The sequence below is a fragment of the Monodon monoceros genome, unplaced genomic scaffold (genome assembly GCF_005190385.1).
Source record: "Monodon monoceros isolate NGI ecotype Baffin Bay Population unplaced genomic scaffold, NGI_Narwhal_1 Super_Scaffold_18, whole genome shotgun sequence".
In the NCBI taxonomy this organism is placed as follows: Eukaryota; Metazoa; Chordata; class Mammalia; order Artiodactyla; family Monodontidae; genus Monodon; species Monodon monoceros.
In genome coordinates, this window is record NW_021703774.1 from 147,536,905 (window position 1) to 147,559,829 (window position 22,925).

A 22,925-nucleotide genomic window follows, 5' to 3' on the forward strand; every position below is an offset into this window, starting at 1 on the left:
CCAGTGGGGTAACGTTGTTCCCGGAATTCTTTCACCCCATAAGACCTGGGCTCACTCAGGTTCCCAGGTCCGGCCTCTCCATTTCACAGGAGCCCTGCTTTCCCGGCTCGAGCTGAGGGCAGGGAAAGAGGGAAACTGGAGTCGGGCACAGCTTCCTGAGCTGACCCTGGTTGCCGGGTGTTGACCCCTGCCCTGTCGTCATCCTCCTTTCACACCGGAGAAGGATCCTGTCTCCTGGTCCATTTAATTCTTCTGTTATGCTTCCCAGACTAGGAGCCTCTGGTTGCCTATTGTCCTGAGCAGGCACTTTGCATTTGTGCAAAGATTAGACACGTTAGAACCTTCGCTCTCACTCCGATGGTCTTTTCTCTTTTACTTTCTCAAATCCGAGATCTTTCTTTCTCACTACACTCTGCTTCCTTGTCCTCTCTCTCTCCCTACCTGTCTTTATCAGCCTCCCTGTTTATTTTCTTCCCCTCCCTGACCCCCTCCTTCTCCCCGCTGACCTGCTTTTCCTCTGTCTTCTCTTCACGGTTCAGTACTTCGAATCCTCTTCCCCCCCACCACCCCCGACCCCAAGCCTAACCTAGCTTAATTCCGTATTTATATTCCCTTGGAGACTCATAGAAATGACTGAGAGCATTGCTCACCTCATTCCAGAAATACTCTTCTAAATACTTAGAGAGGCACCAGGCGGGGTAGGGCGTGAGCGCTGGGTGCGGAGTCACTGTGCTTTACTGGAGAGACCAAGACCCAAGTTCCCATCCGGGCTCTGCGTCCACCAGCTGTGTGACCTTGGCCGGACTGGGCTCTTGTCAGAGTCTCCATGTTCTCCCGGGCAGCAGCGGAGCTGGTACCCAGATGAGAACAGCTTTGTCCGGGGCTGTGAAGGAGAGGGGTCTGCAGTGCCCTGAGCACACAGTAGGTGCTCAGAAATGTTTGTTTCTGCTTCCACTGCAGCCTGAGCCAGCCTAGGGGAAGGAAGTATCTCCCTTCTTTGTTCCGTTCTGCCCTGCTCTACCAGGATCGCATACATACATGTGTACACACATGCACAAACCCTGGGAAGAAACAGAACTGCCTGTTTTCTCATGGTCATCTATTTCTCCCTTCTTAAATGTCTAATGGTAAAAGAACAGCTGAACACAGGAACTAAGACTTGGGCAGCCTGGGTTCCTGAATTTCCACAGTTCAAATCCAGGCCTTTATTCATTCATTCCCTCCTCCTCCGTCGGAGAGCAGTCACTCAGAGGCTCCTACTGTGTGGCAGGCAGGCTCCAGGCCCAGCCGTCTCTGGAGCTCTGGACCTCGAGATCATTGAGAAGATAAGCCCAATGTCATGAGTCAGGCATAAGAGCACGGGCTCTGGGAGTTCCGAGAAATGAAAGAGCCTTTCCTCTTGTGCCTGAAGACAGGGTCCCTGAGAAGGGTGGGTTCTGAGCCAGCATAGGGGCAGGAGCAGAACACTGGCCCCCAGGGAGCCCCTCCACCACTTTGCCTTTTTTGCAGAAAGTCACAGAGGTGAGCCAAGGCTTCCTGTCATGTCCGAGATGGGAGGCCTTCTAAGGGGCACTGGATGTGTGTGCCCACAAGCCACCTGAAGGCCCCTTCTTGGTATCAAGGGAGTCTATGAGCCAAACAGGTTAAGCACCCACCATTTTGGCTTTGTTTTGCAAACAAGGTAACTGAGGCCCAGGAGAGATGTCCTAGGCGGTGGCTGCTCAACTGAATAGGTTCTGGAGGGGACCAGAATTCCTGTTCCCAGGCCCCCGGGGGTGGGGGTGGGGGCTGGGGAACAAGGGAAGAAGGGTGCTTCCTGGGGGGAGGGGGGAGGAAGCAACTCCAGGCTGGTCGGAGGCCAGGGGTGAGCTGTGTCCTTCACTGGGGAAAGCAGGCCCAGAGAGGGCTCTGACTCGCCCAAGGCCACATAGCCTTGAGCAGATCTCACACCACCGAAGGGACACCCACCACCTGGTTGGCAGTAGGCAGGCAGGAAAGCAGGGTCTCCTCCAAGGAGAGGGAGGTTTTTGCTTATGGGACCTTTCACTCCAAACTCTGAGCTCTGGGCAAGACCTGTGGAGCAGCCTCGGAGAGTGAGGGAGGGGGCTCAGGACACTTGGAGGATTATCTGAGGAGGCCCAGTGGGACTGGGAGTGGTCCCTGGGGGCAGCAGGGGAGCCTCAGGACTCTGGGAGGTGCTCCAGGCTCAGAGGGAGGAGCAGGGGCCTTCCCTCCCCCCTCTTTCCTCCCCTCTCCCGTTCCCCACACCGCGGGGGCTGGGGCGGGCCAGGCGCCCTGGGAGGAGGCGTTGTCCCTGGCTCCCGGCCCACCGGTGCAGCGGGGCAGGGCGGACGGGCAGGGGCGGGGCCGTGCCTGGTGTTATAAGTGGCAGCCAGGGCACCGAGGCAATGAGCTATCGGCTCAGCTTGGCAGCAAGTTGCTGGCAACAGGCGCGCTGCCTGCTCCGGTCCAGCCTGCTCACTCTGCCACCACCATGGTCGCCATGCCCACCGCCTGGTGCTCCATCGCTCTAGCCCTGCTCGTGGCCCTGCACGAAGGTGAGCTCCCTGGCCTCGGCTGCTGCAACAGCCTCTGGGTTTGTTTGTCTGTGTCTCCCCCTGGGGCTGCTGTGCCCTCCAAGCCAGCTGAGGGCATACAGGGGCAGGCACGGTGGCTGCATGGGGCTGTGCAATTAGAGGTGATGCAGTCCCAGGGCAGCCACTAGCCTTTCCCCCCCAGAGCTGCTGGGGCTTCCCCGGGGTTGGCCCAGAGCTCCTGAGCAGTGAGAATGCCAATTTCCTCAATTATGCAAGAAGAGGAGCCCGGCGGGTCCCCTATCCCAGCTGTGCCAGGCGCCCTGACCCACCTCTCCACCTCTCTCTCCCTCCTGTGTATGCAGGCAAGAGCCAGGCCGCTGCCACCCACACCCCAGAGCAGCCAGCGCCCTTGCCCCATGCCCGAGGCTCCCACCTGCGGCCTCGCCGTTGCTCCTGCAGCTCCTGGCTCGACAAGGAGTGCGTCTACTTTTGCCACCTGGACATCATCTGGGTGAACACTCCCGGGTGAGCTTCCGTGGGGATCCAAGTGGGGCTGCAGGGGGCAAGAGTAGGGGGTGCTGGCATGCCGGGGAACCTCTGGCACACTACAGAGCTCTCCCTGGGGGTATTGGGCTAATATCAGTATCAATCAGCTTTTGCTTCAACTCCTACGTGGGGGCTGCCTGAACAGTATAGAGGGCTCTCTCATGAGAATCCTCACAATAGCCTGGTAAGAAAGTATTGGCTCCATTTTCCAGATCAGGGTACTGAGGCTCAGAGAGGTTAGATGCCTCTCCCAAGATCACACAGGAAGGAGTAAGTGGTAGGCGGAGGCTCCATCCTAGGTCTGCGGATGCCAGAGCTCACAGCGGCTCTACCATGCTGCCTCTGAATAATGTTCCAAGAATAATACGATCAATGACAGCACCCATGTCTTGACTGCTTGACTGCTACGCCAAGCACTGCTGTGCACTAACATCTCATGAGCCGCCCTCCACCCCCATCCTCCCCATGAGGCAGGTACTGCTGTTGTCGCCAAATGACAGATGAGAAACCTGCTCTGTGTCACCTGGCAGAGCCAGGGTGCGGGCCCAGGGCTGTCTGTTCTGTCTGCACCCGCACTGCCTCCGGGCCACTGCATACTTCAAGTTGAAGTTTCTCTGTGTTTGTGTTTTTTTTCCCTTACCCAAATTACAGAAGACAAGAGAAGCCCGGCACGTAAGCGTGTGTGGAGCTAATCCGCATCCAAACACTGGCTCAGGGCGGGAACCCTGCCAGTCCCTGTGTGCTGGGTCTACCTGGAGTCTTTACAGCTCCAACCACATCGTCTAAAATTAGCACTGGCACCTAAGTTGCTGGTCCAACCGGCCACAGGGTCCCTGCCCTCCCCTGGCCCGCCTTGGCCAGACTGAATCTGAACTCAATCTCAGCTGATCACACACACACACACACACACACACACACACACACACACCATTTTTAAGTCAAAATTCTAAGAAACAACTTTGCTGTATAGTAGAAACTAACACAACATTGTGAAGTAACTATACTCCAATAAAACTTTTAAAAAAACAACAACAGAAAAACAGACTCTAAGAAACATTTATCACCCTTCCAGACAAGTGGTGACCAGGTGGGGGCAGCTTAGCTCTGAGCCTGCATGTTTGCTTCTGTGAGATGGCATTTCCTCCCCTCCTCCAGTCCAAGCTGAGGGTCTTCTTGGAGGACAGGGGGACCAGCCTGGTTGCATCAGCTCACGTTCCTGTCCGGACGGGCAGGGAGGGGTGGGAAGGACGGCTTCCACCCCCTCCTCCCCATGTTGAGAGTCCTACTGAGCAGGACCCGTGGGAGTTGAGGGGGAGCAAAGGCCCAGAGAGGGGAAGGGTCTGGCCCTGGGCTACCTGGCACCTAAGGAGGAGCCTGTGGTGGGACTTCTTGAGGTCAGGAGCTGGTTACTTTTGCTGCCACCCTGGTGGCATGGGTGGCCATCCCAGTGTGCAGTGTGGACAGTCTCAGCTTGCCAGCGGTCCTGGTTTATCTAATCCTCTCTCTCAATTTCTCTCTCTCTCTCTCTCCACCCTACACCACTACCTTGCTGGCTGCCCGCCCACAGACAGACAGCTCCTTACGGCCTGGGAAACCCGCCAAGACGCCAGCGCCGCTCTCTGCCAAGGCGCTGTGAATGCTACAGCGCCAGGGACCCCGCCTGTGCCACCTTCTGCCATCGAAGGCCCTGGTAAGTGGGCACCCAGCCTGCAGGGCCCAGGGGTGGCTGCTGGCCTGGATCTGCCCTGGAGGGCAGGGTGTCTGGGAGGCCAGCGGAGGAGAAGGGTCCTAGGGGCCCAGAGGCTGCCCTGGGTTGTTGCGCAGCATACCTTCCTGTGGGGAACCAGTCACCCCTGAGTGCCAACCCCTCTCACTGCCCAGCTCTGGGGGCTTCTGAGAGCATTACGTCCCTACTCCTGGGCAGGGGGTTCTCCCTAGGTGACAGCGGAGGCGGCTTAGGCCCAGAGAGGGGACAGGACTGGTCCTGTCAGGCCACACAGCTAGTCAGATGGAGAGCTGGGCCTTCGGCCTTGTCCACTGACAAGGGGTTCTGGGTCCGGACCTGAGGCTCAGGGAACTTCAGAGCTTTCTCAGTTGAGAAGTAACATTCGGAGTTGGGAGGCCATGGCACCATCCCAGAGTTGTCACAGAGCTGCTGGGAGAGCCTTTGCCAAGTCTCTGAACCCTCTGGGCCTCAGTTTTCCCGTCTATAAAAGGGATGAGAGACTTTCTTCCTTCCCTCCTCCACTTGGAGCATTTGGGAAAGTAGAAACTGACTTCACCATCCCTAGCCTCCTATTCCCATGACAGTTTACGAGAAACTTCTCCCCTGAGACTCCAGCTGTGGCTCCACCCCTGCCTCAGTTTCCCCTGCAAAGGGCCTGGCTCAGCTGCAGGTGGCTGGATTCTGGGAAGGCCAGCCACCCAGCTGCCTCTTTCTGAGGCTAAGGACACATTCCCCATAGCTCAGTTTTCCTCAGTCCCCACCCCACCGGGGAAAGGAAGGATGCCAGGTGCACAGGGTGGAAATGGATCTGGTCCTGAGGGCAGGTCGGTGGGTGGCGGCTGGGCCAGGCTTGCAGCCAGGTGGCCTTGGGGCTCTGAACAGCCCCTCACTTGGGCCCTAATGCTGTTCTTTTAGGACTGAAGCTGTGGCAGTCCCAGGCAGCGGGTCCTCTGCAGCCGTGTTCCAGGCTGACAAGACATGGGCCACAGCAGGAGAGCTCCTCCAGCAGCTGAGGTGAGGGGCATCTGCACTGATTGAGCGTCTTCTGTATGCCTTGCACATTTCCCAATAGAAGCTCAGAGAGGTGAAGGTGTTTGCCCAAGGTCACACAGCAAGCTGTCCTCTGGCTAACTCCAGAGCCTGTGCTCTTAACCACTATGCTCTTTGTTACCACCAGACCTGGAAGTGGACTTTTATAGAGGGTTCGAGGGCTTGTGACTGTGGAAGGTCCACAGGTATTCATTCAGGCTGTGTCTGAATCAAGCATCTCCCACATGCTGGGGTCCAGAGGGGCTAACCACCCGGCCTGTTCCCTCTCTGTGTCCCAGACTGGATTGCCTCCCTGGCGGCCTCAGCATGGCTCAGCTCAAGGCTTGGCACCCAGGAGGTGCCCATGAAAGTTTGTCCAACCAAACTGACTTGAGAACAGAAACCCCACAGCCGGGCTTCCCTGGTGGCACAGTGGTTAAGAATCCGCCTGCCAATGCAGGGGACACAGGCTCGAGCCCTGGTCAGGGAAGATCCCACATGCCACGGAGCAACTAAGCCCATGAGCCACAACTACTGAGCCCGCGTGCTGCAACTACTGAAGCCCGTGCGCCTATACCCTGTGCTCCGCAGCAAGAGAAGCCACCGCAATGAGAAGCCCGTGCACTGCAACGAAGAGTAGCCCCTGCTCACCGCAACTAGAGAAAGCCTGCACGCAGCAATGAAGACACAACACAGCCAAAAAGAAAAATAGAAAAAAAAAGAAAGAAACCCCACAGCAACCATGCAGCGCAGTGACTAAAGGGGCAGCTTCTGAGCCAGAACTTCCTGACTTGAACCCCAGCCCTACCACAAACAAACTTTGTGACCTTGGTCTTATCACTTAACGTCTCTGTGCTTCCGATTCCTGCCTGTGAGGCAGGGACAGCAGAGCATCCACCTCATGGGCTTGTTGTAGGTTAGACAGGTTGACACACATGAAGACACTCAAACAGGGCCTGGCCTGAGGGAGCTCTGGAGGTCTTTGCCATCCCCACCTCTGTCCCTCAGGGCTCCTCGTGGCTGGCCAGTGCCGGGGTGCAGCCTGGCCCCTCGGGGGCTCCCATTTCTGTGGGGAAGCAGAAACATAGGAGAAAAGGCAGGATGGTGGGATAGGTAGGACCCAGCCTATACTTAGGAACTGTCTTAGGATGAAAAAATTCAAAATAGGACTTTGCAAGTGTTCGGCACTCCGTCATTAGCAAAGAGTTTACTTTGCCAACCTGTACTCAGTCTCACACAAGTTGAGGCCTGATTTTATTTTACAGACCAAGAAAGGGGCTCAGAGAGGTTGAGACCCTTGTCCAAGTTCCCATAGCTGGGAACCGAAGCCAGCCTCCTAGCTCCCAGTCTAGAATGCCTTGAGCCAGGATGAGGCCACTTGGATGACACCAGAGCCCCCACCAGCGTCTCAGCCAAGTTCAAAGGGCAGCTAGGACCCATACCTGTCTGGGTTGGACCACCTTGAGCTGGACCTTGAGGAATGGGAATTTTAGGGGGTGGAGTTTGGGTGACAGAAGGTAAACAGCCTGGAAGGAGCAACGCGGACAGAGTTGTGGAAGTGGGAAGGCGGTCGGGGGAATCCACTGGGCTGCTCTTAGCCGTCCAGTCACTCTGGTTGCACTCGATGTTGAACATCAGTTTTGCCAAAGCTCCCTGTGGGCAGAGCAGCTTCTAACCTGGTCTGGCCTCTCCTTGATGTTCAGACCTTGTTTTCAGGGTCAGCTGTGGCCACCCGCTGACCCCATGGCTGTGAGTAAGGGATCCGTCCCCTATGGCCGCTGCCTCTCACAGGGAACTCTCAAGTGATCTATATTTCCTGAGATGCTTAATTGACCTCTCTCGATTCCAGGGACATTTCTGCAGCCCAGATCCGCTTTGCTAGGCAACAGCAGAAAGCAACAAGGGAGCCCAGGCCTACACACTCCAGGTGGAGGAAGAGATAGCTCTGGAAGCTGGAGGAACTCTGGGAAGAAAGCCTGTGTGGAGCCGGGAGGAGAGGGGCATCCTAGGGCTGGGAGACCCTCCGCCTGTTTCCTGGGCCAGGAAACCCACCTGCTGGAGTTGGTACAAGCTCTGGCCTCCTCGCCCTGTGGAGATGGCCTCCCTCAAGGCAGCTCCATGCCCTCACACTGCCCGGGAAAGCCATCAGCCCCCAGGCTGCAGCCCGGCCCCCCATGCTGGCTCTGCCCCGACAGCCCTGCTGAAAGGAACAGCGTGAGGAGTGCGCTAACCTGGAGGCCACATTCCAAGAGGTGTCCTGTCTAGTGGCTGCAAACCAGGAATGATGTGTGGTGGTGGACGTTCACAACTAAGCCAGCTGTAGAGGCTGGATGGGTCTATCCAGGACTGAAGTTCCAGTTGGGCCCCGTCTGTCCCCTCCAGCTCTCCCTCCCCAGAGTCCTTGTACCCTCGTACCCGGGGACACTCCTGATGAGAAGGGCCTGGTCTGCTTCACCTGTCTGTATATAACTTATTTGCTCTGAGAACGTTGAAAATTCTGATTATTTATTTTAATGTATTTTTTTAGACTCTCAATTATTTACCTGCGAACTTGTGTTTGTAATAAACAATGAAAGGGTACTCTAGTATTTTGTCTTGGCTGAGGAGGGGGTGGGAGGCATCTCTCAGCAAGGGGCTGCTTGGAAGTGAAGGGAACACAGGAAGGGGAAGAAAAGAGCCTGGGACAGGTGGCTCAAGCCCTGAGTTCCACACCCCTTTGCCCTGGCTGGGCATCTCTGGTTGCTAACCCACCCTCTCTGGACTTTTGTCTATCATGTGCCTGGACAGCCATTTGCAGTTTTTTTTTTTAAGTTTATTTTATACTGGGGTATAGTTGATTAACAATGTTATGCTAGTTTCAGGTGTACAGCAAAGTGATTCAGTTATACATATACATGTATCTAGTCTTTTCAAATTCTTTTCCCATATAGGTTATTACAGAATATTGAGCAGAGTTTCCTGTGCTATACAGTAGGTCCTTGTTGGTTATCTATTTTAAATATAGTGGTGTGTATATGTCAATCCCAAACTCCCAATTTATCCCTTCCCTCCACCTTTCTCCTTTGGTAATCATAAGTTTATTTTCTAAGACTGTGAATCTGTTTCTGTTTTGTAAATAAGTTCATTTGTATCATTATTTTTAGATTCCACATATAAGTGATATGATATGATATTTGTCTTTCTCTGACTCACTTCACTTAGTATGATAATCTCCAGGTCCATCCATGTTGCTACAAATGGCATTATTTCATTCTTTTTAATCAGCCATTTGCAACATTGACATCCAAGATTCCAAGACCTATGTTTCCATCAGGCCAGTAAGCGATGGCCAGACCTTTCCCAAAAGCATATTTGGAAGGAGTCAAGAGTGTGAGGGTGCCAGGACCCACTTCTGCTCTAGGTGCCCTGTCCCGCCAGGGGCCACCCCTGAGATCTGGAGCAAATCTCTCCAGTGAGGGCTGGGGTCGGAGGGATTCCAAGGCTGTGTGCAGCCCTACTGGCCGGTGATGGGTGTTGTGATGGAGTCACAGTGTGGCCCTTGTCCCTCACCCTGGGCCTGGGACAGACCCTGCTGGGGTCATTCAACACCGCTCTGACTTAAGAAGCCCAGGGCTCTAGGACTGGGCTGGCCAATCATGCCAAGGCCCAAGAAGCTGCACACCTGGGTCCCAGGGATGGCCAGAAGCCAGGGCCACCCCCACTGGCAGCTGTCTAGACCCATAGCCTCCATTACTGCCAAATCCCCCTGCAAGCAAGCTGTTCCCTTTTCCCCTGGCCGGCCTCTGCTGGGAATGGCAGGCTGTGGCCTGGGCCAGCTATTGAAAAATAATTCTTTACACACTACTGTAAGCCTGCCTTGTCCATGAAGCCAGCCCCGACCCCCTCATGGGAGAATAACATGTTGACACATATTAAACTCCTACTGTATACTGGCACTTTACCCAGATGAACTCACTTCGTCCTTGCCACAACCCTATGACATAGGTACCTTTATTATCCCCATTTTACAGATGAGGAAACTAATGCACAGAGAAGGCGATTGACTTGCCTAATGCCACACAGCAAGTGAGTGGCAGCATCAGGATTTGAACCCAGAGTCTATAGTACACATGTACGTATTGAAAAAATATTTGTTGATTGAATTCATGGATCACCACTGTAATATGACATTGAACAAATCTTTCCCTTTCTGAGCCTCAGTTTTTTAATCTATAGAACGGAAAACAATAATCTCCACCTTGTAGAGCTGGTGTGAGCCCTAAATGGATAAGTTATGGTGCTGGGCTCAGCCGTGGGCCTGATAAGAGGCAGGAGCTGCTTGTCAGGCCATCAGTGGTGATGATGTAACATGTGGGACAGCCACAGAGCTGCAGGACCTGATGGGAAGGGAGATTGGGGCTGGCTGGGGTGCAGAGGAGTGGTCAGAGAAAGACTCAGGACTAAGATGTTACTGCCATGGCCTGAAAGAACAGTGAGACTCAAATCAATAGAAAGAAAATGAAGAGGGAGCCCCAGACAGAGGAGACAGGAAGGGTAAGTGTTTGGCAGTGGGAGTGACAATGGCATTCCCCATGGAGGACCCCATGTGGCCAGAACATGGTCGGGGGAGATGGCAGCAGGACATGAAGCCAGAACACCCTGGAGGCCAAAGTAAGGAGGCTGGATCTTGTTTCATGGGCCCTGGGGACCCATGAAAGATCTACCAGCACCGGGGACCTGGTCAGAGCCCGGCTTTGGAAAAATGCCACCAGAGGGCCGCACAGGGCAAGAGCAAATGAGGAGACAGAAGACAGAGAAGCAAGTTCACTACTGGCCCTTAGGGGTCCATTCTGGGTGGTGAGGGTTGGTGTGATGGAGCTGGCCTAGTCACTTACTTCCTACTGCAGCCCAGGATCCCAGCACACCTCTCAAATCTCACTGAGCCTGATGCCAGGGTAATCTCACTCCCCAGAGGCCCAGCATCCCATTCAAAATGACCCTGCTCCCTTGAAAATCCCAAAGCAACAGCCAAAGGCAAGGCTAGGCAGCTGTGTGGGGCAACCCCAGGATGAGCAACGTAGGCTGAGGGTGTGTCAGAGGCCCAGGGAATTAGGCATCCACTGCCCTGGCCAGAGTTCAGAGATCAGCGACCCAAGTGATTAAGTGACAGCGATGATTAAAGGGAGGAGAGGAGGCCCAGGAAGCAGGTAAAGAAAGGCAAGAGGATAACACAATCCCCTGGATCCTGATTTCCAGGAAACGGGGGCCCCTGGCTTGGGCCCTGCACTAAAAAGAGCCCTGCTCTAGCCCGCCGCCAGCCATACCTCTTTCCCGAGATGAGAAGTGTGCAGGGCCAAGGGTCGTGGGCACTCAAAGTCTGAGCCTGCTTCTAGACCACATTCCAGGTAGCCAGGGCCCCAGAAGTGTGGGGGAAGGTGGGATAGAGTTTGGAAGAAGCAGAGGAAAATTTACGAAGAGCAGCTGTCAAGTCAAATTGAACCCTGGGAAGAAAGGCGTCAACATTTTAGAAAGTTTGTCTGGATTTTGTGGGACAAAATCTCCCCCTTTTCCTGCCTTTTCCATCAACTCTCACAGGTTTTGTCAAGGCTTTCTGAGCCAAGTTTGTGTTCCTTTTGGTTGGAACACCAGGCAGAGATAGGCCAGAAGGGGGCACAGGGTGACCCAGATTTATGCGGGTCACATGCACACGTGGAAGCAGAGGCAGAGGGGAGTCCGGTCCCATGTCCTGGGCTATGCGGCCTGATACATATCTAGGCAACAAACCGGCCCTTTCCTGCCCTGGGCTGCCTCTCCCTCCACCCCCTCACCCAGCCAAGAACCCCAAGGAATTAGTTTTACTCTTGCTTTCTCACTCTCTGAATCTCAGGGTTTTGGGTTGAGAAAAGTCATCTGCCTATCAGAGCAATGAATCGTTGGAATGTGGCCATCCATACATTCAACAATTATGAACAATCACCGTTCAGAGACTCGTGAACAAGACAGACACAGGCCCTGCCCTCACAGGCCAAGAGAAGAACCCTTCAGGAAAGCCCTGTTAATACGAAGATAGAAGCGATAGCGAACATTTATTGAGCGCTCATTAAGCTCTCACTGCGTGTGAATTCCTTGGTTCCTCGCAGCAACCTTACGCAGCAGGTTCTGTCATTATTATTCCCATTTTAGAGAAGAGATAACTGAAAGGTTAAGTAACTCACGCAGATCTCACAGCTAATACGTGGCTGAGCTGGGGACTTAAATCTCAGGCTCTCAGCTTGTATGCTGTCCTGCTGCTCTAAGAGGGTAGATCCACAGTGTGATGGAGCCCCTGGTGGGGGAGCCCGGGAGGCTTCCTGAAGGAGGTGATGTCTAGACCAAGATCGAGGAGATCAGTCAAGGGAAGGAGGAGGGTGGATAAGAGTGTTCCAGGTGGAAGGAACAGCAGAGGTGAAGGCTCTGTGGGGAAGAGAACAATTCTCAGCCCCTCTCAGGGAGCAAAACAAGGAAGGGGCATGGGGAAGGCTGGAGATGGGCAGGCAGGAATGGGCAGTGCCCTCCTGAGCGCCTGGCAGGGGGAGGGGCTACAAGCAGCTGTCACCACCACCTGCCCCAACCTTGCCACAGCCTCAGACAATTTCTCCCTGGAGAATACTACCATGCCTGAAACATGCCTTTGGATCAAGCCACACTTGCTGCCCTTGACGTCTCACAGGCTGGCAGGGAAGACAGACAAGGGCAAAGTGAAGGGACAGGAAGTAGGTAAGTTATGGGCTGCCCTTCCAGCTGGGGGGGCGGGGGTGGAAGGGAGGGTTTGGAGAAGGTGTAGGGTTTGCACATGCTGGGACGAGGGAAAGGGCTGGAGCATGGAAGAATCCGAACGGAGGCAGCCAGTCTGATCGGCAAGGGCCAGGCTGGGAACAGCATCCAGTGCCAGGAATTCGAACTTGAGCGATGGGGAGCCAGCGAAGGTGGCTAATCAGGGGAGAGAGCCAGGACAGGAGCTGGCCTTGGGCGGCTGGCTTACCCTTGGCCCTTCCCACCTCCCCAGCCAGTGCTTCCAGTTCAAAGGGGCCCTCCCAGCCCCTCAAAGGGGAGAGCAGAGTGTGGGCCTCTCCTCTGCCTGCCAGGGACCTGAGCCAAGAGCCCTCAGCAGCTCAGAAGGGGGCCATGTGCGGGCCCGCCAGGAACTCTGGAAGAGGAATGTGGCCTAATTAATTCTCCAAAGCTCAGAGGGCCTCGCCTTGTGGGAGCAGCTGCCAGGACAGGCCTGCCAAGACGCCACGGGCCCAGCCCGTCTATCACTGTGTGCAGGGACAGCAGGCTGGGAGGCCCAGAGACAGGGGCCCAGGGGGCCAACCCCTTGCCTCCAGGCACACACGTGTCCTCCAGCCCCTTCACAGTAAATAATGCAATAATAGTAACAGTAATAGCAACAGCGCTTGAGGGCTTAAAGTGTGCCAGGCCCTGTGTGAAGCCTGTTGTACTCACTTCTCATCTAATCATTACAAGGAACCAGTGAGGTGGGTACCGTTATGATCTCCATTTTGCAGATAAGGGAACTGAGGCTCAGACGGGTGAATTTCCCAGACCAGGATCCTGCAATCAGAAAGCACACGCAGGGAAGCTGGGATTTGGACCTAGGGAGTCTGGGCCCCAAGACCATGTTGTCATTACCACCATGCTGGGCTGGCTCAGCAGGGGAAATCAAGGCCCAGGGAGGTAGGATGCCTTTCCCAAGGACAGTGGATTAAAAAAAGGCCCTGGGAGAGTGAATGGGGTAAGCACCTGCAGGGAGAAAGGCCACGCCCCTGTCCTCTGCTTGGATCGCCTTCCCCTGAGGTTTCTTATGGGGCTTTTCCTCTCCTGGCCCATAGGTCACCCTCAGGGACCTGTGATTCGCTACTCCAGGCAGGCGGGGCTGGAGGAAGCGATCAGGTCTCCTGGAGTCTCCACTCATTTGGTCCCAGTGACATGGTAACAGCACCGCCGGCTGGGCGGCATGTTCTCAAAGACTCCTCCTAGCGACCCTATCCCCCCTCCATGGGCTGGGGGTTGAGGGTACACCATGGCCATGAGAGACTCAGAGTGATGCAGAGACGGGCTGGACCAGGGCCTTTCAGCTAGAAAGTGGCAGACCCAGGACAAGATGGGCACCCAGACTGGCCTGAAGCCAAGACTCTGCCCTTCCCCGACAGCAGACCAGAAGGAGGGCAGTGTAGCCACATCCCATCCCTTCTCTGACCCTGTTTCTCATCCGCTGTATGGGGAAAAGAGGACCAACCATATAGGCTTGTCCTGGAGTTCATTAATAACAGCTCACACACTATGGGTACTTCTTGTGTCAGGCACTGTCCGAAGTACTTTATTTAATTTTTAAAAATTTTCCAAAACAAGATTTTATTCATGGCTATATAACATACCACCATAAGGCTGTACCACATGTATTTGTTACTCTGTAGGTGTGTATTTAAGTTTGTCCCATTTCCCACCAATCCAATAAACACCGTGTGCTACATTTATACGTAAATTTTATATTCATTCCTAATTCTTTTTTGCTGCATATTTTTTATTGGGACTTAATTCACACCCCATAAAATTCACTGTTTTAAAGTGTACAATTCAGTGGGGTTTTTTTTTATATATTCACAGTTATACAACCATCACCACTATCTAATTCCAGAACATCTCCATCACCCCAAAAAGAATACCTCACCCTTTAGCAGTGACTCCCCATATCCCACTTCCCTGGTCCCTATAAATTAGGAATCTACTTTCTATCGCTATGGATTTACCTCTTCCAGACATTTTATATCAACGGAATCATACAATAAGTCGCCTTTTGTGTCTGCCTTCTTTCACTTAGCATAATGTTTTCAAGGTTCATCTATGTCGGAGCATGTGTCGGTATGTCATGCCTTTCCATGACTGAATAATATTCCCTTGTAGAGACAGACCACATTTTGTTAATCCATTTGTCTGCGTTGTTTCCACTTTTTTGGTTTAAGCATGTTATTTTAGCCCTCAGCGACCCTCTGGGGAGATGCTGTGTTATCATCATATAGACAACAAGATTGAGGTCCAGAGAGGTTAAGTAACCCACACCAGGTCACTTAGCTAGTGAGCAGCAGTGGTGGGCTTTGCCCCAGAAGTCTGGCTACAGAGACCATGGCCTTAACCACTAAGCATCACTGTCTCCTCAGTCAAAGTAAGATAGTGTAGGTCAGCACCCACGGCAAGCAACTGCACCAGAGGTGGCACCCATAGGGCACTTAGCGAAGGGTGGCTTTTCTCAGCAGCATTTCTGAAGGTGGCAGAGCCAGGGTCTGCCAGGCAGAGCCCCAAGCTAGAACAGGGGTGTCAGGACACCCAGTGATAAAGGATTGCTATCTCGGCACATGGGTAGTTCTCCCAGGGGACATCTCTCCACACCTGGGGGGAGCTGCTCCCTCTGCAGCACATCTTTGGCCTGCACCCCAGAGCCCATCTCTCCACCCATCCCCACCTATGCAGCCATGGCTCCTCTCCTGGCCCCAAGGCCCTGCCACTGGGCAGCTGAGGTAGGATCCTTGGGTGAGGTCAAGGTCAGAGCTGCAGTTGAGGTCATGTGGATGGGTCGCTGCGTCCTCTGGCCTCCATCTACTAAATAATGAGATAAGAAATCTTAATACTTTCTCTTTTTTTAAATTACAAAGTTAGGACAATACATACACAAGAACTTGTGGCTTTAAAAAAATGAAAAGAATATGGGAGCTTCTAAAATAAGTTCCTCCTGACCTCCCTCTCCAAGGCAACTACTCTGAGAGTGGAGTAAGTAGCCTTTTCCTATGGATTCAGGTATATGTTTTCTAATGTTTTAGAGGTGTTTAAAATAATAAATGGTGACATAAGTCTCCCTATTCTGAGACCTTCTTTTCTCACTCCAAAGGCCTCTCACTTTCTAGACCGGTACACAGAGATCCACCCCCATCTTAATTTTAACAGCTCCACGTGGTCCCTGGCATGGACAGACTGTTGTTACTTGACCATCACCCGCTGATGGCTTTTGGAAGGCCTCCATTTCTCATTTTCATAAACATGCTGCAGTAGACACCTTGTTTATACACCTTTGTCCTCAAAGAACCGATTTTTAGACATGAAATTGCTGGGCCAAAGACAAGCACATTTTAAATATTCTGCCAAGAATGAGGTTCTAATTTGCAATCTTGTCCCCCCTAGGTGCAAGTGCCCTTTCCTCACAAGCCTTCCAGCACAGGGTTTTATCCATCTCTTATTGTTTGCTACTCTGATAGCGAAACCACTTCTTCACAAGGAATCTGATATGCAAAAGAGATACGCCTGATGCCACCTGGGTTGGGGAGGGTGAGGGGCCTGGAGACGCTCCATGTCCCACCCTATCCCCTGCTGCAGAGGACCCCTCCTAGGGTCTTCCAGCGCTGCTCTCCAGGATCCTGTTTGGCTGCGGGCCTGTCCGTCTGAGGCTGGCGTGAGCCCCCAGCCTCTCAGTCCTGCCCAGTGGTTTGGCCCTGCAGGGAGCTAAGGATGGAGGAGGGGCTGGCCAGTCTACTTCCTCAGCTGACTCCACCCTTCCCAAATAGATGCACCTTTGAGTAGGGCGCTCCTGGCGACAGCATTGTCATGGCTAAGCACGTGTGGTGGGGGACGGTGGGCACCTGAACCCGCAGATGTTTTGGAGAGGGGGATCCTGGGGAGTCCTGCCTCCCCCTCAGCCTGCAATCCAAACTAGCCTTTTAGAAAAGACTGGATCCTGGTCTTGCCTCTGCCCAGGCCTTGCTGTGTAGACCCAGGCGGGTCACTGTCCTTTCTGGGCTCCAAGCTCCCAGCTGCCAGGCCGGGGAAGTCCCTCTCACAGGGTAGATGCTGAATCTGCTCCCGCTGGAGACTCTACACTTGCCACGTGCATGAGTCACTCCGCAGGGGGAAGGATGGCTCCTGCTGGGAGTTGGCAGACTCAGGGCAGGGGAGGGGAGGCTCCCTCCCTGCAACTTTGATGCTGCGTGGTGAGCTCGGCACACTGGAGTCCCACCTGGCTAACGTGAGACCAAGTGTGAGCACACGCACCCAGGGCACACCAACGTGTGAAATGTATTCTTGTGTGCCGACTGGGGATCCTTCTGCTGGTGTCCAGGCATTCAGGTTTGTGTCTCGTATAATGGCTGTCCATACACAATCCACCTGTGTGCACGTCGACACGTACAAGTATGTGTGCCTGAGTGTCCCTGAGAGTGTAAGTCTTCACCTGGTTGTGGCTGCCTAGATGTGTGTGCATACGTGTGCCTACATCCGTGTGCATGCGTGAGAGTGCAGGCGTACCTGCAGGATATGCGTGCAAGTCCATGATTAGGGATTACAGGTGTGTGGGCGCACCGGTGACACAAGCATACAAGCTAATGTGTGTATTTGTGTCTGAGCATGTGTCAGAACACATGCATAGAGTGTCCGTAAGTGTGGATGGAGAGCATCCACGTGTGTGGATCTAGAGGTGCTTCTGTGTGCGTGTGGGCACAGCTGTATATGGAACTACTGCAGTGTGTCTCTCTGCTAATGCACATACACACAAGTGTGCATTTGCACCCCAGGAGGTGCCACCTCAGGGTCTGCAAACCATGACATCTCCTCCAGGGCCCATCCCACATGGCCTGGACCTCTCTCCTCTACGCACACTGAGGAACCAACAGAGGGACAGTGTCATTGCTTTCATTACAGGCAGATTGATTATTTTAGTAATTAGTAAGTCGTTATAAACCTTACTGAGTTTAAGTACAAACATGGATATATCATAGATGCAAAATGCATATGGAATCTGAACAAGAACACGAAAGTAAAGGATTTCCCACCCCAATCTGGGATGGCAGTGGTGGATAAGTACACGCAGGGCTCAGAAACGCAGGAGAGGGAGGGGGCAGAGCAGAGAACCCCTGCCTCTGTTTCCAAGGCTGCCCAGCCCTGACCTCCCTCCCCACCCCCACCAAGGGAGGTATTGTTCTGGACCCAGATGCCCCCAACTCTGGCTTGAGTGGGAGTGGGGGAGTGAGGGTGTCAGACCATCCCCTGCTCTGACAGCAACCAGGCAAGGCAGGTCCCTTCTCAGCCTCCCTCTGTAACTCAGGGATAATCATACCTACTTGGGGTTTCTCAAGGAACCTCAAAATATAAGCTCTGATATCTGCCCTCAGATTGTTCCTCCCCTCAGAACAATTTCTATCCCCACACCCCAGCTCTTCCGCTTCTCTCTCAGCCTGAACTGCCTCCTTGCCCCAGGCCTGACCCACGAACTGCTACCCGCCTGTCCAAACCCACACCCGTGCCACCACCCAGCCACACATTTGTCATCTCAGCTGGACTGTGAACTCCCAGGGTAAGAAAGGCTCAGGCATTCCTGGGTCCCTAGAGCCCACGCCAGCCTGGCACAGCTTAGATATCAGGCACGGTTTGATTTTAGAAACTGAAGATAAGGGTAGGGGAGGGAGGAGGGCTCTGGGAGGAGCAATGTTTGGTAAACACGGCAGGTCGTTGGGTGCCCCAAGTCTGGATGAGTCAGCCTGACCCTTGGCCTGGAGGACGGAAGGAAAAGCATCATTTATCAATCTCCACCAGGTGCCAGCATCACCCATGCACTTGATCCCCACCACACACCTGGGAGGTAAGCAGTATTTTTATTCCCATTTGATAGATGCAGAAACTGACCCTCAGAGAAGATGAATCAGCAGCAGAGCTGGGACTCAAGCCCTCCTAACTCAGCACCTTCACCAGGCTCTCCCGTCATGTTCCATCTCTCCTTCTCAAGCCCCACCCACATTCCCAACACTTAGCAGAAGTCCGTGGCTCTATCCCAGGGGCTTTGGAATATGCCCTCAGGGGCAGCCCTTGATCATAAAGGATAGGGGTGGTGGATAGATACCACAGCTTCCTCACGCCATGGGTGGGGTGACCCTGAGACTGGTTCCACGCCGTCTCCCGGAGGTCCCCAGTGGGGCTGAGCCCCGCTTTCCACCTGCTGCTCATTAACTTGCCTGTGTTGGCTGCCCTTCCGGTCTTACTTCCACGTCCTTTATAGCTTCCTGGAATCACCTCAAAAATAAATCCATGCCCTCAAATCCTAGCTCAGGTCTTCTCCGAGGGCCCCAACCCAAGACTGAGGGGCAGCAGCCATGAGTCCCTAGGAAGCCAAGAGGACCTTGCTGCAAAGGGATCTCTGCCTCAGAGGCCCTGAGACACGTGCAGGGCCAGAAGCACCTCAGCACAAGTCTGGGGCCATGGGAGGAGCCCCGGCAGGCGGGAGGCCAGCCCAGCTGCAGCTCTAGCGCTGTGCAGTGTCAGGTCGGGGTGCAGGGCTGCAGGGGCCCCAGGGTAAAGAGGACAGCAGGGCGTGAGCGCAGCAGTTGATGGGAGCAGTGCTTATCTTAGTGCCCAAGACCACACCCGTACCTCCCTCCCTTCTGCAGAACTGGGCCAGGGACACCTATGTCCTGGCAGGCCCCAGGGCAGATCCCGGCTACAAAACCCCAGGGCCCTCCGCTGACCCTCTCCTGCTCAGCCCCTCTGGTCTGGGTCCTGGCAGAGCAGGGACGCTGCCTGGGGAAGGTCCTAGACAGGGATCTGAGCAACTCAGTGCCTCAGTTTCCCATTCATGAAATGGCACAGGGCCCTGGTGGGGCTGAGGAAGTGAATGAAGGCATCCCAGCATACCTCAGAAGGATCCTGTTCTCTGATTCTGCCAGGAAATTATTTGCACACAAAACATTAGATGTGGCACATCTTACACCCCTAAGCCTTTCAGAAGAGGGTATTACTTAATGCAGAGGAGTTAAATTCTAATGGTGGAAATTCAAGCATTGGAGAAGACATAGCTTGACTTTGCAGATTGGCCTTCCTTACACCCCTCAAACCACACCATGTGAACCCCCAGGCAGGCAGTGGAAAGAGCACAGGCTTTAGTGCCAGACAGACTTGGGCTCAAATCCTTGGTGACTCAGAAAAGCCCCTCAACCTCTCTGAGCTTCAGCTTCGTTGGCTGTGAAATGGGTTGACAATGCCCACTGACCCAGGTAAGCATCTTCAATCTCCTTTAGTCCTCAGTCTGGTGAAGAAGTAACTCTGATCCCCAGTTGATACAGTAGAGACCCAGAGAAGAGGAAGCAGGTGCTAAGGAGGCCAGCCCCTGCTCACGTGGGTCCACAGTGGTCCAGGACCTGCCTGCCCCCTGCCCAGGGACCCCTGAGGCCTGGGCTGTGCCCTGTCCATCCCAGCATTCCCCTGCTTGGCCCAGCCCTGACCCGAGGCTCACCTACTGCCCGGTTCCTGCACAGCCCGGTTCCTGGGGCAGCAAGGGCTGGGTCTTCAGTATCGGCATTCCTCTGGGATAAATACCTTTGGCCTCAGGAATGCTGGGAGCTGGGCCAGCTGGGCCATGACCTTATCCTACTCCCCTGAGACGCTCTTAAAGCCTCACAGCACCTGGGCGAGGCAGGCATGGCCCAGCCACAGAGGGAAACTGAGGGCCGCTGACTTCATCCAGAAAAGGAAACCAGAGGTCTCCGTGGTTATCCTCAGTAAGGATCAGGACAGCAGAAGATGAAAAATGAAATCAAAGCAAGCAATGGACTGGCAATTCCACTTCTGGGTATATACCCCCAAAGAAATGCCTAGAGATGTTCATCAGAAAATGTATGCTAGAATGTTCAGCTTTTCCTATGGGAGCCACCAGGTTGCGAGGTGCGCGGTCTTCTCCTCTCCCGGCCATGGCGTGTGCTCGTCCACTGATATCAGTGTACTCCAAAAAGGGGGAGCCATCTGACAAAAATGTCACCTTGCCTGCTGTGTTCAAGACTCCCATTCGACCAGATATTGTAAACTTTCTTCACGCCAACTTGTGCAAAAACAACAGACAACTCGATGCTATCAGTGAATTAGCGGGTCATCAAACCAGTGCCGAGTCTTGGGGTACTGGCAGAGCTGTGGCTCAAATTCCCAGGGTTCGAGGTGGCGGGACTCACCGTTCTGGCCAGGATGGTTTTGGAAACATATGTCTTGGAGGCCGCATGTTTGCGCCAACCAAGATCTGGCGACGTTGGCACCGCAGAGTGAATACAACGCAGAAGCGATATGCCATCCGCTCTGCACTGGCTGCCTCGGCCTTACCAGTGCTGGTCATGTCTAGAGGTCATCATATAGAGGAAGTTCCTGAACTTCCTTTGGTAGCTGAAGATAAAGTTGAAGGCTACGAGAAGACCAAGGAGGCTGTTTTGCTTCTGAAGAAACTTAAGGCCTGGAATGATGTGAAAAAGGTCTACGCCTCTCAGCCAATGAGAGCTGGCAAAGGGAAAATGAGAAACCGTTGCTGTACCCAGAGCAGGAGACACTGCATCATCTGTAATGGGGACAGTGGTACCATCAAGGCCTTCAGAAACATCCCTGGAATTACTCTACTTAATATAAGCAAACTGAACGTTTTGAAACTTGCTCCTGGTGGGCATGTGGGACGTTCCTGCATTTGGACTGAAAGTGCTTTCCGCAGGTTAGATGAGCTGTATGGCACTTGGCGTAAAGCTGCCTCCCTCCAGACTAACTATTGATACAACCTCCCCATGCACAAGGTGCTCAGTACAGACCTTAGCAGAATCTTGAAAAGCCCAGAGATCCAAAGAGCCCTCTGAGCACCACGCAAGAAGAATCATCTCAGAGTCCTGAGGAAGAATCCACTGAAAAACCTGAGAATCGTGTTGAAGCTAAACCCATATGCAAAGACCATTAGCTGGAACACCATTCTTCTCCAGACCAAGAACCACAAAATCCAGATGCATAGGGCTGCAGCAGCACTAGAAGACAAATCAGATGAGAAGGAGGTTCCAGGCAAGAAGCCTGTGGTGGGAAAGAAAGGAAAGAAGGCTGTTGGCATTAAGAAGCAGAAGAAAAAAAAGAAGAAAAAAAAAAAAGAAAACAAAGAAGAAAAAAAAGAGAGGAAAAAAAAGAAGAAAAGAAAAATAAAGGAAAAAAAAAAGAAGCAGAAGCGTTTGGCAGGAAAAAAGGTGGCAGTGACCAAGAAACCAACAGCTGAAAAGAAGCCCACAGAAAAGAAACCCCACCACAGAAGAAAAGAGGGCTGCTGCATAAACTTAAATTTGTTTATTTCGTAAAGGTCAAATCATTTTGGACAGCTAATTTTGAATAAAGACCTGATGAAAGAGACAGTGGAAAAAAAAAAGTGCTCAGACTGCCCTGGTGGCGCAGTGGTTAAGAATCCGCCTGCCCATGCAGGGGACACGGGGTCAAGCCCTGGTCCGGGAGGATCCCACATGCCGCGGAGCAACTAAGCCCTTGCGCCACAACTACTGAGCCTGAGCTCTAGAGCCCACGAGCCACAACTACTGAAGCCCTCACGCCTAAAGCCCATGCTCTGCAACAAGAGAAGTTCGCACGCAACAACTAGAGAAAGCCCAGGTGAAGCAACAAAGACCCAACACAGGCAAAAATAAATAAAATAATAATTTTAAAAATGTTCATAGCAGCACTATTTATAATAGTCTCATACTAAATGAAGTAAGTCACAAAGAGAAAGACAAATATATGATATCACTTATATGTGGAATCTAAAAAAATGATACAGATGAACTTATTTACAAAATGGAAACAGACTCACAGACTTAGAGCAGGGATCCCCAACCCCCCCCCCGCCATGGACTGGTACCAGTCCGTGGCCTGTTAGGAACCAGGCCTCACAGCAGGAGGTGAGTGGCAGGTGAGCAAGCGAAGCTTCATCTGTGTTTACAACTGCTCCCCATTGCTCGCATTACTGCCTGAGTTCTGCCTCCTGGCAGATCAGCGGCGGCATTAGATTCTCATAGGAGCGTGAACCTTACTGTGAACTGTGCATGTGAGGGCTCTAGGCTGTGCACTCCTTATGAGAATCTAATGCCTGATGATCTGAGGTGGAGCTGAGGCAGTGATGCTAGCAGTGGAGAACAACGGCAAATATAGATTATCATTAGCAGAGAGGTTTGACTGCACAGAGACCATGATAAATCAATTGCTTGCAGACTCATAGCAAAACCCTATCAGTGAGTGGCAAGCAACAATTAAGCATCTGGTGGCAG

General features: G+C 53.3%; 1 protein-coding gene and 1 pseudogene across 2 annotated transcripts; both read left to right on the top strand.

Moving 5' to 3' along the window:
* The first annotated feature begins 2,416 nt into the window (after positions 1-2,416).
* Positions 2,417-8,244, top strand: EDN2 (endothelin 2). Of its 2 annotated transcripts, XM_029230502.1 has the most exons (5): positions 2,417-2,558; positions 2,900-3,062; positions 4,651-4,773; positions 5,725-5,823; positions 7,688-8,244. In XM_029230502.1, the coding sequence occupies exons 1-5, from the start codon at positions 2,495-2,497 to the stop codon at positions 7,779-7,781; spliced, it is 543 nt and encodes a 180-aa protein (XP_029086335.1). In that variant the 5' UTR covers positions 2,417-2,494; the 3' UTR covers positions 7,782-8,244. The 2 variants fall into 2 exon arrangements, with proteins under 2 accessions (XP_029086335.1, XP_029086336.1); XM_029230503.1 differs by lacking the exon at positions 5,725-5,823.
* A 12,293-nt stretch (positions 8,245-20,537) lies between these two features.
* On the top strand, positions 20,538-21,945 carry LOC114899678 (annotated as a pseudogene).
* Positions 21,946-22,925: the final 980 nt, after the last annotated feature.

What these genes read in the sequence shown, in the direction of transcription:
- EDN2 (XM_029230502.1), top strand. Translation starts at nt 2,495, where the DNA reads ATGGTCGCCATGCCCACCGCCTGGTGCTCCATCGCTCTAGCCCTGCTC. An exon ending in GCTCGTGGCCCTGCACGAAG is followed by an intron (nt 2,559 to 2,899) that starts GTGAGCTCCCTG and finishes CTGTGTATGCAG; the next exon opens with GCAAGAGCCAGGCCGCTGCC. An exon ending in ATCTGGGTGAACACTCCCGG is followed by an intron (nt 3,063 to 4,650) that starts GTGAGCTTCCGT and finishes GCCCGCCCACAG; the next exon opens with ACAGACAGCTCCTTACGGCC.